The sequence below is a fragment of the Cardiocondyla obscurior genome, linkage group LG02 (assembly GCF_019399895.1).
Source record: "Cardiocondyla obscurior isolate alpha-2009 linkage group LG02, Cobs3.1, whole genome shotgun sequence".
NCBI lineage: Eukaryota > Metazoa > Arthropoda > Insecta > Hymenoptera > Formicidae > Cardiocondyla > Cardiocondyla obscurior.
Window position 1 is genome coordinate 9418580 of NC_091865.1, and position 17201 is coordinate 9435780.

Genomic DNA, 17201 nt, shown 5'->3' on the forward strand with positions numbered 1-17201 from the left:
CACCGGCAGAACTCTACAACTCCGCTGAAGCTCATGCAGATTGGTAAGTCGCATGGTTTTTTTTCGTAGTTTATAACTGGGGCTTTTAAAAAATAGTGCTTGCATAATTTCTTCTAGTAATAATAAAAAAAGAATATTGTTTAGACTTAAGTAACCTTCAATAAAAAAAGAAGGGGCGACGAATAATTCCACGGTGCTTCGTTTGTTAATCTAATAAAGGATCTTGCGCGTATGAGAGAAAGAGAGAGAGTGCGCGGTCGTTTATTCGACATGTCGAGAAAACACCACTGAAAATTCTATATTCCCTGAGCGAATTCAAAAATGTTGAGAGAGAAAAAAAATATGAAAGAAAGAAAGAGATAAAAAACAGGAAGGCGTGCCTAATCTACGGTGAGAATGTTAAAATCGAGACTGTTCGCGTGAAAGCTCACGAAGTGCAAACAGAGATCGGTTGCGTCGAAACCCAACTATTCTTTACGAACGTCGAGCAGAATACTAAAAGCGGGAGGAGGAGCACGAAAAGATGAAAAGGAGAAAAAAGGGGACGAGAAAGTCGGATCATTTTGTCGTCGAAAAGCTTCGCGAAATTGCTCGTAAAAATTGACCGTTTTGTTGTGCGCCGTCGAAATTTACGTACTACCACGACGTTCCTTTACGAGCGTAGAATTTTACGGGGCGTGCAACACATGCGATACATTAGATTTCGGATGTCGCCGGAAACGAGAAAATGCAATCTCTCTATGATACTTTGATTGAAAAGTCAATTTTGCCGAAGGCGAACGCTGACGTACTCCATAAAAGTAATGCTACCTCGAGCATAGGCCAACCAAATTTTGAAAATTGCCGTCTTTTCGGCATAAAATATCTGTAATACCGTACCGACGTAACATTTTCAAGTACTCACGTACTAAAAAAAAATACATTTTTCACGGAAATGGTTATTTTGCCTAGAGAGTTCAAGAAATAGGGGGGTGGCATCCGAGTAGGCCACATTCGAGTCGACCGAAGATGCAGCGCGCTAATTTGACCGCGCGGTTCTAACGTAGCAATTTCCGCGAAATTGCGCCATTCGCTTCCTTTCTTTTTTTTTTCTCTCCCTTTTCCATTTTTCCTTTTTCCTTCAACGCGTCGCGGTGAAATACGATGCCCTGGTCGAGGACCCGACCGGCCGAAAGGAAAAAAGTACCGTGTAAAGAGTCTTTGTGGATGACGTAATAAAATCTTCCTGTCTCCTCGAGTATAATGAGCGGCGTTCTCGGATACGCGGGGTAAGAAAGGACGAGAGACGGGGATGACACGGCCGGGAATTAGATTTAGCCCCGCGCCGCTTGCTCTTCCCGCCGGGAGATAAAGGACCGACGCGGGGGAGGAAGGGAACCGGGGACCGAGAAAGGGTGAGAGGGGTTTTATCTCCTCGCGTGATTAAGCCGCGAGGTAGTATATCATCGATTATATTCTCGTTAGACTAAGTAGTCTAATGGCTACGGACGTACCCCTGCGCCGGTATCCGAAAGGGCGCAAAGGGAAGGAAGCCGAGCGAGGATTCGCATTTTCCCGTGCGTGCTCACGCGGAAAGATACGCGTCTTTTCTTCGTTTTCGCACCTCCCCTAGCGCGTGCTGGCTACATCATATTTCGATTTACGGTAACAAACACCCCCGCCCGCGACCGCGTCGTGACCAATAATCGTGATAAACGACGGTATTTATTTTGTCGTTTATTATGACGATCCCGATGAGTTTCCTCATTCTTCAACGGGAAAGATAATTTGCGGTCTCCGGCACGAAAGGCTGATATAATAAATATCAGATAACCAACTGACTTGAAAATGTGCTAAAACGTGATTGAACGTTTTACGCATGAAGGAATTTTAGATATTTAATTTTCTAGCGATAGCGCTACAAGGATTTTCATTGTAAAATTAGTTTTTGATCGAGCTTCTCGACTGAAATTGTTATTTTCCGTCAATATACACGGTGGACAAATCCGTCGCGCGTTAATGAACCTTTTTTTAATTTAACGCATGCCACTGATCCGGCGAGATCGTTTTAATTCGTCCGTAGAATACCGGGCAGATGCAAATAGAGTTTGAGAGAAATCAAAGAGAAGGAATTCGCGCGGGACCCTTCAAGATTGAAGCACTTTGCATCTCCGCTATACACGCGCGGTACCTACAGAATCCACAGCTCAGCATTTTTACTGCTGGCTTTACTTCCTTGAAACTGAAGAGTCCTTCAACGCGGTGAGTCAACAGGCGACGTGAGTCAGACTTGCTATATATTAATATCGCGCAGCTTTAAGAATTATTTCCAGGAAAAAAAAAGAAAAGGAAAAAGTTGTTAATTGTGGTTTCGACCGTATCAGTTTCTTATTCATGAGTTTCCGTATATTTCTATCGATTGTTAGAATTGTATTCGCGATCTAAACGGAGCAAAGCCGATATGAACGAAAAGGTGAAGTTTTTCTTTCATTTACGATATAAATTTCAGTTTCTCGCGAGAAGATCGACGCGAAGGAAAGATTTTCGTCTATATTTTATTTTATTTTTTTTTTCTGCGCGCGCGACATAACTAGTTATTCTTCCCCGCCCAGAAAGCAGAAAGACGAAGTTGTGCCGAGACAAGTTTCTTAACTGGATTAGTCGCGAGTCGGATTAAACGGCGAAGCCTATTGTATGACGGATTTATCAAACTCGAGCATAAAGTGGAACCACCTGCGGAAAGCAGGAGGGATAGAAGAAAGTGCGAGAGCCGCTCGACGGAATACAGGATTAGAATCATACTTCAGGGAAAAATTCCGTAAGACAATTAATTACAAATTAAACATGAGGACGTACAATAAAATATATAAAATTACCTGTATAAAAAAGTAACTGTAAATTATAAAAAAAAATTATGTACTTAATCTTATACAGCACTTAATTTGAGAAGGTACGTTTTTCGATCATTAATTATAATATCGCTGAATATTCCAATTTCAAATTCAAATCGTTGATGCATTTTAATCGCTGCTTTACCGATAATTTCAAATCGTCGTTAGTTCTTCTACATCAACTTTTTTTTTTTTACGGAACGCCTGAACTCGGCGCTTTTTCTTAGCTCTTTGGTAAAGGTAATTTTACGTGATTATTATTAAATTTACCTCCGACCTGCTTCGTCTCCGATGCCTTTCAAGCCGCTTTCTTTCCTCAACCGTCTCCTAGTTATGGCACAAGCACAACACACGCGCGAGTACGCTGTTAGCTACACGCACTACCCGTAACCAAAATCGCGCGACATTCGCCGGCACAGCTAAAATCAAGTGCGATTCGCAATCCCGTGAAAAGAATCCGAAAAGAACGTGGAAGAAAAAGCCACCGTTAATGATTGCGACATGGTGTCCCCTCGTTGCACGAATTAATCGTGACTCGCGACGACCGGTCGCCCTCGATTTTCGGAACAGTATCTCAACCCAGCGAATAATTCCAAGCCCGACGCGAAGTACCGTGTCTTACCCGCGTCGCATCGAATGATCGTTGACGATCGCCGCGAAAAATAATTACCTCGTAATCCACGTCGCGATGCAGCGTAAGTTACGACTCCACCTCGCTCGCCGCCATGATGTCCTCGAGCAAACGTACGGCGTGAAACTGCCCCGGAAGGTACACCGTCTCGCGCTGCGGGCGAATACAAATACAACAGATTGCGATTTTTTTTTTAAGAGTAGTGTGTGCATTTCTGATTTTGTTTTTTTTTCGTATGCGTACTCGAGCATATATCGCACTTGGCATTTCTTTTAAGCTTCTAACAGATTCGACATATTTCAACAATTATTTTCTTACAGTTATCAAAATTTCATATTAATCTCATTGTCAGTAAAAAAAAAAAAAGGAAAAAAGTACGTTTTGTGGGAGGTAAACAGCGTTTCCCTTAGACTTCTTAAGCAGGCATTTCTTTCCTTTAGTTCATTAGAAAAAAAAAATTATTTCTCTCCTTGTAAAGCTCAGTTAAAATTCTGTGAGTACAATCTTTTCAAAAAGATTAAGTGCGCTCTTTAGTCAACGTTCAGTCGGAATACAGAATTCAGAAGACACTTTCCACGCCGAGAATAAATCGGGTGACGAGAACAGAACGAGAGCACTTGATGAAAAAGATAGGAGGTGGGGGAGAGGCACAGTGGGATAAAGGGTTCGCAGTTTCGTATAAATTCTCCTTCTGTTGCTTTTTCTGTCGTCGAGTGGACGTCGAATACGAAAGGGGCGGCGATAAACTTCGCAAACAGATCGTACGCACGATCCGTTCCTGATATATCTCGAGGTAGCGGCGCCGATAAACACCAGTACGCGAGAAAATTAATGTCTGTTGTAACGTCTGTGTTACATACCGCAATTTTGCGTGCTCGTCAGAGCGGTCGTGAGAGTGACGGATTCATCAAGCGCGATTAATTATGCATCACGCTCGTTGGATAACGAGATCATCGATATCAATCTTGTTGCGGTATTATCAGCATAATTACCATAAACCGGCGACGATGTCGACTATCACTTGCCATCGAAATCGCGTTCTCTTTGCGGCAGTTTAGCCGAAATTTTCCCGGTTATTGCGCGACAATGCGTGACTAACACGCATAGCGAGATATTTACGGCGCGCTATAAAAACGTCCACGTCTGACGAATTTACTCTAGGTTACCGGCCTGCGAACTTTCTACTGAATCGTAAGCACTAGGCAACGACTTTACCCGTTTATCGCTTATACCTTTACCCCTTTATCGCCGACGGTCGGATCGTAAAGTGAGAAGCGTGAAACTTCAATACATGTTGCGCAATTACGATCATTTCCAAGTTTTTTTTTTTTGTTTCCCTTTTTTTTTCATAGTTTTACCGCTCAATAAAAATGAAAACTTTATTTTGTTATATTGATTTCCCGGACGGCTAACCAATAAAACTATCAATAATTGCAGATATTCAGAGTAATAACAAAGGTACTTGGCGTAATATATTTGATTGCGTTCGTTATAATATTGTGCACGAGAAGATATTTGTAGTTCATCAGTACTCCGGTAAATTGTTAATAAATAGCTCGGAAGATAGAAATTCGGAGAAGTTAATTTATTAAATATTAAACGTGATTGAAGCTTGGACGCGTAATAAATTTATCAAGAGTGAATATAAACGATGGAACTTCAACTTGACGGAACTGTTGAAATATTTTTCAAAAATCGATGCTATCTTGCGGGGTCGTTGTAGTCGTGTATGACCACCCGGTACTTTTAATAACATTTTTCACTGAATATGGGGAATAGACCCGCCGCTCCGCCCTGACCGCTTCCCAGCTTTTTACATATTTTCCCTACGGCTCTGGAATTTTTATAAAAGTAAGTCGCGGGTCCTTTATATGTATATGACACGATAAATTGTTATATTAATTATGAGGCGTATCGATATGCGTCAATTTTACGTCCAAACAAGGAAAATTGAACGTATCGCGAGATCGACGACCCCGTCTCGTTATCGTCTTTCGCAGCCTTGTCACATTTTCATCGCGACATAAAATAAAGTAATAATTTTTCAATTAAATTATCGGCGATGTACTATCGTGAAAGATATGGGAAATATATATATCGTTTAACGCATGCTCGATATGACAAGCTGAATCGACATCGATGATGTCAATGAGTACCTGCCACCGCAAGTTCGCGTGTGAATCAAGTCCGCGAGCTGATTACGCGTCGATTATGCTAATCTCGCTCGCTAATCTCCCTTGCATGAAATCGCATGTTGCACGCATTGTCGCAAGAATACAATTACTTCTATTCCAGCTCTCGTATTTCTCAACAGCGATTTGAATGCGCGGTTACCTCGAGATTTCTCTTCGCATTGATCGTATTATAAAGATGAATATAAATTAGAAAAAAAAAAAAAAAGAAACGGGAAGGGAAAAAAAACAGAATACAGCAGGCGGCCGGAAACTTGGTGATTCTCAATTTTCCATAGCTTATAGAACTCTACGCGAGAGCAGTGGCTAAAGACACCTGGGGTACGGTCGGTAAACGGTGTAAACTTTCCTTAAACTTTCGCACGAGGAACAATCGAGATGCATAATATCCACGTTAGTAAATATACGGTAGGAGGTTCCCAAGATGCACAGAAGGGTGAAAAACGTAAGCTCGGAAAAATTGTGTGGAATTTATTGATTACGACAAGATTTTATGTTATTCGCCGGAACCTGTTATGAGTAACCCCGAAAATAGAAGAAAAAAAAAGGAGGAAGGGGAGCAGCCGATACGAAATCCGCTATAACGTCGTCGTGACGAGGCGCAATTCTGCGCGTGCATTTTATCGAGGTGATTCGTTATATATACGAGCATGTTGCCGTCGCTGTATCAAAGTAAGCGCCATCCGTCTAAGAAGTATGCACCAACTACTTGACACATTGTATCCCGGCCTCCCGGGTCTTAACGTCAAACAAGTTTGTCCTGATTTTAGGCGGCTCCCGAAAGCGCCAGGAGAGAAAGAGAGAGTGTGGGCGCGTGTGTGTAAACCTTTGGTACTTCACCGAGCTTCCGCGCGAAGACTCGCAACTTAGAGCCGAAATTCTTCCGTCCTTCGCACCCTACGCCCAGCCTTCCTTCCCGTTGCTTCCACGGTCTTGTCTCGCGTTTGAGTACCCTGTCCTCTGTTTCTATCATCTCGAATCTATCCTCCCGTCGCGCCATTATATTGATATTGCATCATCGAGCGCGGGTTACAGACGACGTTACGAAGTCCTGCAAACTATTTCTCCCCGAAACGCAGCTTTTATCCGCGGCTCCCATTCGACGCGGTAGAAACATGTCAACGGCGAAATAACGGTGCAGAGGCGACGTCGGCGCGACCGTAACTCACGATTCCGCGAGGATTCGCGGATCGGAGCCGGTGAGATCCTTTCGTAATACCCCGGAGGATCGAAGGCAAGAAGGAAATATATGTGTAAACCATATATGGGACAGTCGGGGCACGCAGTGTCGGAGGATTTGAACGCCAGCTTCGTACGTTATTTTGGAGCCTCCTTTCCGTTCTCTCTTTTTCTCTCTCTCGATATTTCTTTTGTTCGATTTCGATTCGACACGTTTCCGGATGTTGTCGGGTTCTGCTATGAACAGGTCGGCCAATATTCCTCAAGCGAAATAAGACATAATCAAGATAAGGAATCAAGAAAAATGTAATTCCGTGGCACGAAGAGAAAAAGAGGTGTAGCGCTATTTCATCAAGTAAAACTGTCTCAACGCGTTTACCTTGATACAACGACGAGTAATTATATCGGATTCAGTAAAATTCACGTCGATAAAATACGTATAAAAATTTGAGTTGACAGATATGTTAAATTTGTTCACGTTCTTTTAAATTCGTGCGTCACTCTTTTCAAAAATGTTTTTTTTTAATTTTTTTTTTTATTTCTCGCAAAATGTTCCCTTTCTTCTTCTTTTTTTTTTTTTTTTTAAAGTATAAGTTTCATGTACGTTAATCAATTAATTAGTGGCAAGATTTTAATCACAGTCTTATCGCTAGTGCAACGAAGTAGATGTAGTGATAAATGGGAAATGGGAGCGGACATTATCCGCAAGATTTCTTTCGGAATTCGAAGTAAGAGTGGAAGCCCGTGACTGATTAAGAATGTCTATAGGTGTCCGTTGTCCCATAAAGACTACAACGGGCGGCGGAAAATTAATCTCATATACCACCTGCGTAGGCGATAGGGAAGGAAGGAAGCTCGACACAATTACGAGGGTCAAACTCGAAAGGTCCCATAGGGGATGATCGAACAGTGAATATGTCATGACCGAGCCTGCCTGCAAATTGTTTCCCACCAATTGAATCTTTTTTCTTATCTCGGCGCAATCCGATAGAATCATCTTTATATATTTTATACATATATCTAATTTTTTTTTTGCTAAAATTTAATGCATTAAATTCAAAATATACTGTGCTTCAGTAACCTTCCTTCATACGTATGACTCTGAATAATTGAAAATGTAAAAAGTGTGCAAATCGATCCTATTTATTTTCCCAAAACATCGAAACGACATCAGTTTATCGCGTTAACTTGTTATTTTACCTTAAAACGCGAAACAAGATAACGAACCAAAATAAAATCAACGTGGCAAAACGTTTTAAATTCAATTTACATTTATTTATCAAACGTCGATGTTGTTCCTAGCTGAATATAGATACCGAGACACGATGAGGACGTAATTATACGTTTGATATTCGGTCGTTTGATACATTTATGAACGGTAGGTCTGGCGTTGCGGCCAAGATGCGCAAGTGGCATCATGGCAGATGGTTTTAACGACAGCTCGAGTTACTAAAGGGTGACTTTAGCAAACGCCGACCTTTCACCCTCGTCGCATCATTGTACGCGGTTCTCTAAACGATAAAGTAGCCAACTAATCGCCTCCACGTGTCTATACCGTATACTTGATGCAGAAACGAGATAATGCACTGATACCGTATGATGCAGCAACGTGCTGAATAACGAAGTGCAATCGTAATATATAACATTCCCAAATTGTAGAGCGCGTACACCCCGTGATATTTGAGGTCTGTTTTTACCAGAGAAAATGGCATTAATAGTTCTCCAGTGAATTATAATAATCTATTGGGAATCAAAAGCTTTTAGACTCGAGAGATAAATCTCTCGCGAGATAAATTCATTTAATTTGTTATAAACTTCGATGGATTTTAATCGTTATTGATTCTATTAATAATGAATCTTAAATTAAATTTTAATTTTGAAAATTTAGAAATAAGTTTAATTATTCAAGAAAATCGAGGAAAATCGTTGCTACATCACTTTCAAAAGCTGTACATCTAATTTCGTGTAATGTATCCATCGCCGGTTCTAAAATACAGCACTCGGTATATATTAGCTGGTACATAAATAACCGAACACAAACGTATGTGTTTAGAAAATCGAGAATAAAATGCGTAGAGTACACGCGAGTAGTCTCGAACAGTCGCAACGTCACTTGTGATTATTCACGAGCGACGGTCCTCAAGCGACGGTGGATTTTGCTCGCGCTTTTAACGCGATTGCGCTTCGCTTTTGTAAAAACAAGTATGCCTATATCTCAAAACTTTAGCAATAGCCGACGCGCACGGTAGAAATTCGCCGGCCGGATTCCCACACCTTCATATGTGAGCATCGAGATCGCATTGTCCGCGTACGGGGCTCTCGGCGTTCGGGCCGAACTTTCGACCCAAAACTACTATAATTTAGAACCGCGGAGCAGTTTACCGGCACGCGGACTTCCCGCCATGCCATCGTCATATAGCGAAAAATCGATTGCGCTCTTCCACGGCGTCGTGCTGTTTTGTAATTCAATAACGGAGTTGCGGAATAATTGCCGGCCGAATCGACGCGACGGAAATTTTTTACGCGAGCAACAAATTAACGCCGCTCCCGGGCTTTTACTTCGATTTCTCTCGCTTTAAATGCACGACGGCCGTATATTCGTCAATAAGGTAATAAGTCCGCTGAAGCCCAGGTCGCGACAAGATTGAATGGTGGCAAGTAAATCGTTTGACAAGAGCGACAAGCGACGAGGAGGCGCGAGGGAGCGAGAGAATGAGTGAGCACGCGAGAGAGAAAGTGCTGGCCATTAACGCTCCTTGTAATTTGACATTAGCTGTCTTCCATCAGCGACGCTAGCTTAATTACATTCCACAATGCTGGCCGCTTATTGTATTCTTGGACGGAGTTATGTTTCCAACAACGTCACCGACACTACCTCGCGACAATGACGTGCGTGTGAACTCAAGATAGATATAACGTCCGTACGTGAAAATTCAAACGGATTACTTGGCAGACATTGAAAGCGGGGACTCGAGACGCGTGGCGCGCATATTTCCACACTCGTCCTACTCGTTAGTTAGCTGCGAGTTAAAGTTAAAGTGTCCTTAAGAAACAAAGTACGTCACATCTGCGAATTAAAGCCTGTACCTCTAAGAATAGCGAAAGCCGACGGATTCCCATCTCGATTTAGATTAGATTGCGTAACAAACGCAACAAAATGAAAAACACAGCGAAGCTACGTGACTTTCCGATATCTATCGTTCCAATGAATAATAAATCTTTAAGTACACCGTGGGATCTTGCGTTTTTATAGACGTATTGTCCCATTGTGCCGATATAAATAGAAATTTTTATTTCAATGATTTAACGCGGCACGAATTCACCTGCGAGAAAAGCATCGCGGAACTGAGTAAAATTGATACAGAGCGATTCTTTCTTCTTCATTTGTGTGTGATAAATCCTGGCGTAATGAATGAGCGCGAAAGAAAGAAATATCGATCGGCACAGAAATATTCAATTTTCTTCGGCACGTTGGATACTATAATTTAGTTTTCTAAGTTTAATTTTAAAAAAAGAAAAAAAAAAGAAAAACTGTCAAAAGACTTAACCATAGCGCGCACTGCACCGAATTGCCTGATGGTGTAAAAAAAAAAAAAAAAAAAAGGAGGATGGGGCTAGAAAAATGACAAGTAAAAAGGAAAGAGAGAAAGATGGATAGATCGGATCGACGGTGTCGTCGATCTAATTTTATCCATGTCACGGTGGACCGAACCCGAAGAGGGAAGGCTGTCTTTCTCTCTCTTTCCTATACCGTGAAAAGGGAAAACCGAGCTTTTGCGCGATCTGCCCACAGCGGGATGGAAAAAGCTGCTCATCGGAGCTTGCGACGATGACGGAAAACAGAAGCGATCGACGTCATCCGAGGCTCGTTAGGCCTCTGGAAGGCTTTGATCGGTCGGCCGGACGCCGTCTCTCGTCGAAGAGAGACAAAGAGATGTTCCGCGTGTACGTAACATTGTCGTCAGTGTGTTTGCGAAAGCGTATCAAACGCGAAATTTCGAATACGGAATAAAAATTCTTTGTAAAGGTTTATCCATAGAAATATTCCCATAATGGGTTAATTCAATTAACTCTTTAAACAAATATATAACTTTGTCAGATTTTCTTACAAAAAACAATAGAGCTATAAAAAAAAAAAAAAAAAAGAAAGAAAGAAAGAAATGTTGACCCTGCGTGAAAAGGAATATTTATGGGTTTTAGGGATTGACACGGTCTCGCTCGCGACTTTATCGTTCATAAAATCGTGCCTTATCGTTGCCTCCCGTAGACTCTCGTGAATTTACAGGTCGTCATTTTGCAGACCTGGAGATAGAAACAAAAACGCGAATGATAACTAATAACGGGGAGAGTAAACGTCGCGATTCCGTCGTAATAAATTGCTTGTCTTACGCGCGGCACTTTTTACCGCGTGACCGAAACGACGGGAAACGGCGGATCATTTTCCACGACTGTGCTTTTTTGCGACACCGAGATGATTAGAACCAGAGATAGGAGGAGCTCGAGGACGGGACGGACGTAAAGACGTTCTTCGCGTAGTCGATCAAAAAACTTTTACGAGTTACGAGCAAAAATCAACGGCGCGTCGTTTCGCGGTTTTGAAATTCATGGAGTGAGTAATCGGTGATTACGTTTCCAACAGATTTCCAAAGAAATATTAATTAGCCTCGAAGAACTATTTACTCACGTATCTGATTGAATCAAATGTTAAAAAAAAAAAAAAAACTGTATAAATTATGGTTATTATATTACTGCATCCGTTGTCTCGCTACGCGATGAGAGAGAAAAATTTTTTAACTATACAAGAATTCTATTTTTTAATTAAAAATATTTTGCGCGGATAAAATTAATCTAATATTTTTTAATTCAACAACATTTTATCTTAATTTCTTCAATGGTGTTGCGCCTTTTTAAATTCACCGATTTAACTAATGTGACTATGCGAGAAAATTTCGCAGAGTTGCAAATATAAGAGTCGGTCTGGTATTTACACAGATCGCTCATGAAAACGACTCGACGACGTTAGCCTTTTAATCGTCGACGACGCGTTTTCCGAGTACGCGAATCGCATGACCAGCATGTAATTAGCCTTTCTGTAATTTCGTCTCGTGTAATGTGCGCTTAAAGACCACATAAAGGGCCAGATGGCATAGTATAAAAAGAAAAAAAACATAAAAAATAAAATAAAAGAATGAAAAGAACAAGCAGGGGAAGACAGTGGAAAAGCAGTGTAATTTTACTCAGGTCCAACGTACGTACAATATAAAAAAAAATTTTTTAACGTCGTAAATGCATATATTTTATGGGACTTCAATTATGAACGAGATGAAGAAGTATTTACCGCGTCTTTAGGGAAAGCGAGGATTAAGACAGCTCTCGCGGTGCTTCTCAGAATTTTTAATAAGCGATATCGACATTCGCGATTTTCCGTAATAGCAGGATAGGTAAATCCGACGTTCGAATCGAGTTCGAGAGGGAGAGAAAGGAGACAAAAAAAATCGTCGTTTGCAATGTCGACATTAAAATTGCAAAGCGCGCAGACAGAAAGCATCCTGTGCCCAGCTTTTCTTCGATCCTTTCCTCTCTCGTGCTTTTTTTTTTTCTCTCAACCCTCTCTCGACATTGCTCGTGATTGTTCCCGGAGATCCCGCTTCGACAAGTAGTACTAAATGAAAAACTTGCTGTCGTGCGTTCGCGGATGCGTTATATTAAAATCTACCATTGTACAACGGTATGTTGGCCGAGCAGAATAGAGATAGGAGGGAAGAGATATAGTTAAAAGAGGTGTTCTTTTTATTCGTAAATTCGTCCCTCCCACCCAGCGCGATCGAGAAAACTCGAATATAATAAGAGAATACAAGTCGATAAAGCCGAAAAGAAGCTGATAAACCGAACCAGGCGATGCAAACGGGAATTACTACGCGGGATAAAGTTCCGCTTTGAGATTTCCTTAGGAATTGTTTGAAATATATCTAACGTTAGCCTGAAGTAAATTGATTATAATGGCTGAGAGTGGTTGTAAATGACTGCACGAGACTTTCAGTAAAACTTATTTCCAGCGGAAGGGAATAAGAAGAAGAACGAAAGGAGTCGGAGCAAAAGTAGAATAAGTCCATAATTTGTAAAATTTCCTTTAGATATATCTTCATATTCAAAGTGAGCGTCGTAAATTATGGACTCGCTCCGCTTTTTTACCCCGAACTCACTGTCGAATATAAATCGGTATTATTATCTGGCTGGAAAGATTTATACTGATAAATACGTAATTAAACGTAAATACGTAAAGCAAGAATTGGAAAAAAAAAAAAACAAAACTATAAAATGTATACTGTGTATAATGTTATAAATTTTAATATCAAGTTCAACATTAGAAATGTAGAACACGAGACGAGTAATAAAAATTGTAAAGCTAGCTTAATATGTAAAATTATTTTGATCAGATAAAAAAGAAAAAAGTCTCGGAATGACTATTAAAATATATAAAATGCTTTGCAATTTTTATCGATTCATTAAAAAAAAAAAAAGAATTTATCTTTGCGTGCATAAAGTTTTAACGACAGACTTCGTTAAGTATAAGATTTAGTTATCTGTAAGATTCGATTCTAGATTTTAAGCTGCACCAGTCTTTGGCGTTTTCTCTGTTACTTAAGAAATGAAATTATTGACTTTTCAGAGAGAGAGAGAAAAAAAAACTGACTTTGTCGAAAAGTCCAAGTAAATTCGCGGATTTTCGGATCGTCAAGCGTTAGGCCCCGGGGAAACTTCTCGCCTCGCATCGGGACTTAACGATTGTCGAAATTTTGCGGATTGCGCACAGCGGTCCCGGCATACCGGGTCCGAAACGAAAAGCCGTCGATATTGCTGCGACAGGCATTTCGAATAGTATCGGCGATCGAAATTTATGGCATGTTCAGAATTGGGCCGCATTGATCGGCGACGCCGCTGCGCGATTTGCACGCGTAATATCGGTACCGGTGTCGGTGTCGGTATCCATATCAGTATCAGAGGATGAGTATCTCTATACCGAGAAACTTGAAACAGTAAGATAATCTCGCGTGCATAAACAAATCCCTTCCGTGTCGCGACAGGGATACGATACGCGCAAGAAAAAAATAATTCTTTGAAAATATACTTCTATAAATCTTAAAATAAAAATACATAATGTTAAACGAATATAATTTGTTTGCAATAAAAAAATTTATATTATAATATTCTTATTTAAAAAAAAAGTATATATTATATTATTTTTGTGAAAAATAATTTTCATAAATGTAAAAAGACATATAATAATAAGAAAGATACAACTGAAATAACTAGATTGCACTCTGCTCTTAAAATATTTTTTTTTTTAGTAAACTATTATTATTCTTACTTTCATTTAATTCTATAAATCTCTAACCTGCTCAAGGCAGTAGAAAAGATCGTTGCCTTTATTAATTTGCGTTATTGTTGGCAAACTTGACGACGTATTAATATCTTTTATTGAATAAAATATATATAAATATCGCGTTCTCTGAAGAAAAAATACTGAGCAAGTGTAGTAAAAAGTACGCTGCGGCAAAAAAGAAAAAAAAATAAAATGAAAGGTACATGTCAATGGACGAGTATATTGACGTAAACTCGTACACGAAAATATATAGGTCCCAGTTTTAGCTGTTATTGAAAAATGTAAAAGAAAACGGAGAGAAGGCAAGCGCGAAATAAAAAACGATCGACGTGTTTCAGCGGTTTTGGCCGTCCGCGTCGTTGTACGACAGCTAAACGGCCAATAAACCGAATTAAATTAGCAAATTTGAAGTTTGGTCGCGGCGCATAGGCTCGTCGTCCCGTATAATTGGCAAGCCGATGGCGATTGACTGCCAATGTATTCGCGACAGGTTATAAACGTCGCATGCAGCGGCGATCGAACTCGCTCGTTTCAATTACAGCCTCTCGACATTTTGTGTCTCCTCTCTCGGCGCGAGTCCCGCGAGGCGACGCGACACCGCGTGTCGGAAACATCGGCGGGCGCGAGTGAAACGGAACGAAGAGCCTACGGGCGGCTACGACGTGAGAGGGATGGATTCGCCTTACCTGTGGACATTCGTCCCTCGGGAAATGGAGGAATGATGGGGAGGAGAAGGCGCGGAATCCGTTCCGGACGCGCGGGACTGGTTCCTCGCGACGACTGCTAACCGGTCACTACGAGGGAAGCGGCGGCGACATGATAGCGTGATGGCGGCGCGGGGGTGAGTGGCGACGTGAGCGGAGACGAGCCGGTAGGCCAGCCAGCCGCGCACCAACTGCAAAAGCCGCGCGGAAGCGCCGGCATCCTCGTGACGTTGGGTTTCGTCTGATTATGCTTATGCCTCTGCCAGTGGCCGGTCGGCACGATCGATACGCGCCCGCGCGCGCGAACCACTGAACACTTTTGCTACCTCCGCCCTCGCACCTTTCCGGGCGTCCATCGTCGTCGTCGCGTCATCTATCGCCGTTCTTTCACAAATCACGATGGACATGGCGTCCTCTCTCGGCCGCGATCAACCGCACGTCGCTGTAATTATCAACAGCAATGTGAAAACTTTATTATAAAATTGCAAATTGTAATTGTAACATGAAATCACGATAAATACTAAAATGACAGCTTTAAATATTAAATATAATTGAGACCGTAGACTTCGCAGTGACGTGTAAATATAGGATAAAGATAACGCTAAAGAGTAAATTTTTTAGTATTTAAAAACAAATCCTAATACTAAAATACTCAGATTATAATAATTGTCGAGTTAAAAACGTTAAGAATTAGAGATAATATAAAGTACACGCAGAGATATGGTACAAAACGCAATGCTAAAGACAAAAATACAATTAACAGTTTACATTCAATAGGATGTTTATTATTAAGAAACCTGCATTTGAATGCATTAATGATTATAAACGTTCTATTCCGAGAATATATTAAAAAGAGGGAAGTTTTCATAATTTTAAGGAATATTTGCGAGATAATCTTTGACGCTGGATGGATCCAACTTTCTGAAGCCGTTTGCGTCACAAATGCCAACTTCGATATTGTCCGCAGTCATCTGTCCTTCGAAGCCCTCTTTTAATGTCAAAATGGCAGTGTGAACAGCATCGTCTAACTCTAAATCCTCGCTATACCTCTTTTCGAGAAACGTTTTGCCATTAATGAAATTTTTACCCATTGCAGTTGCCTTCCATGCAAAATATGTGCCAGACGGATCGCATTGGAATAAGTAAGGTCTGTCATTGTCCCAACCACAGATCAAAAGCGACACTCCGAAAGGTCTAACACCTCTACAAATTAATTAAAATTTCATATTTACTTTGATTTAGACTAGAAATTTAAACATATATTTTAACCACATTTAAAACGATATGTAAACCATTTAATTTAAAACTAAAAATTCAAATTGTAGTAATTGAAAACAGCTTACCCAGACTGTGTATATTCTTGCATGACCATTGCCACGCGTTGCACGAGTTGTGCGGTTGGAATAGGCTCTCGGTACACTAAGAGATACTGTTGCGCCATTTTCCGTGCTTGCTTTACTAGTAATCTATAATCTGGACCCATGCCACTATATACCATGCCAATATGCTTTGTGATCATTTCAACCTTGCTAACGCTGTGTTCATCGTACAGAATAGACTTGTGCTTGTTTTCTGTTGCAAGAACGACACCATTTAACGCCTTGATGCCTACACTCGGTGCACCCGCAGCTACGGCGGCCAAAGCATATTCAATTTGCACTAATTTGCCTGACGGACTGTAAAATACAATGTCGTTGAAAATATGAATTATTCGACATATAAAACGCCATAAATAATAGTATAATCTTGTACTTAGAAATTTGAAAGAATCTACAAAATTTGACGAGTCATCCCGTCTTAACTTACGTTTTCAACGTTTTCAAATTAAAAAACGTTCAATTAAAGTAATAATTTACAGGCTTTAACAAACCAGCTAATATAGTAAAACGCTGTTAAATCAAAAATTTTATATCACGATAATTGGAGTACGCGCCGAGTATACGGCCGATTTAAAGGTTAAAGTATATTTAAGGGTTAAGTTACATTCGATCTATGTCTATTCACGTTCGTTTTTTAACCACGTACGTAGAATATTAACTTGAGCATTATTTTGCACGAAATTGTTGTATTACTATAAAAATACTTACCTAAAAGTCGTTAATGAAAAACTGTATCGCTCCGAAGCCATGACAATTGCTTTATCGCAGCACGAAGTATACCACAATGGCAGGATCTCACACAAAATACTCTGATGACATATGTGTGTGTGGTTCGACGAGTTCCACGTGAAATGTTCCTAGG

General features: G+C 40.7%; 2 protein-coding genes across 3 annotated transcripts in view; both read right to left on the bottom strand.

The window, feature by feature from the left end:
- Msi (RNA-binding protein musashi) overlaps positions 1-15604 on the bottom strand; it is an 85089-nt gene extending 69485 nt beyond the window's left edge. Inside the window, exon 1 of one of the 2 annotated variants that reach the window (XM_070673728.1) lies at positions 14943-15604. The gene's annotated coding sequence lies outside the window, so the exon portion shown is untranslated. Of the gene's footprint in view, positions 1-3540; positions 3642-14942 lie in introns of those variants that run through there. The other variant, XM_070673732.1, reaches the window with a different exon arrangement.
- A 119-nt stretch (positions 15605-15723) lies between these two features.
- Prosalpha2 (proteasome alpha2 subunit) lies at positions 15724-17179 on the bottom strand. Its single transcript, XM_070673789.1, has 3 exons — positions 17048-17179; positions 16304-16636; positions 15724-16163 (listed from the first exon to the last, which is right to left on the bottom strand). The coding sequence occupies exons 1-3, from the start codon at positions 17086-17088 to the stop codon at positions 15833-15835; spliced, it is 705 nt and encodes a 234-aa protein (XP_070529890.1). The 5' UTR covers positions 17089-17179; the 3' UTR covers positions 15724-15832.
- Positions 17180-17201: the final 22 nt, after the last annotated feature.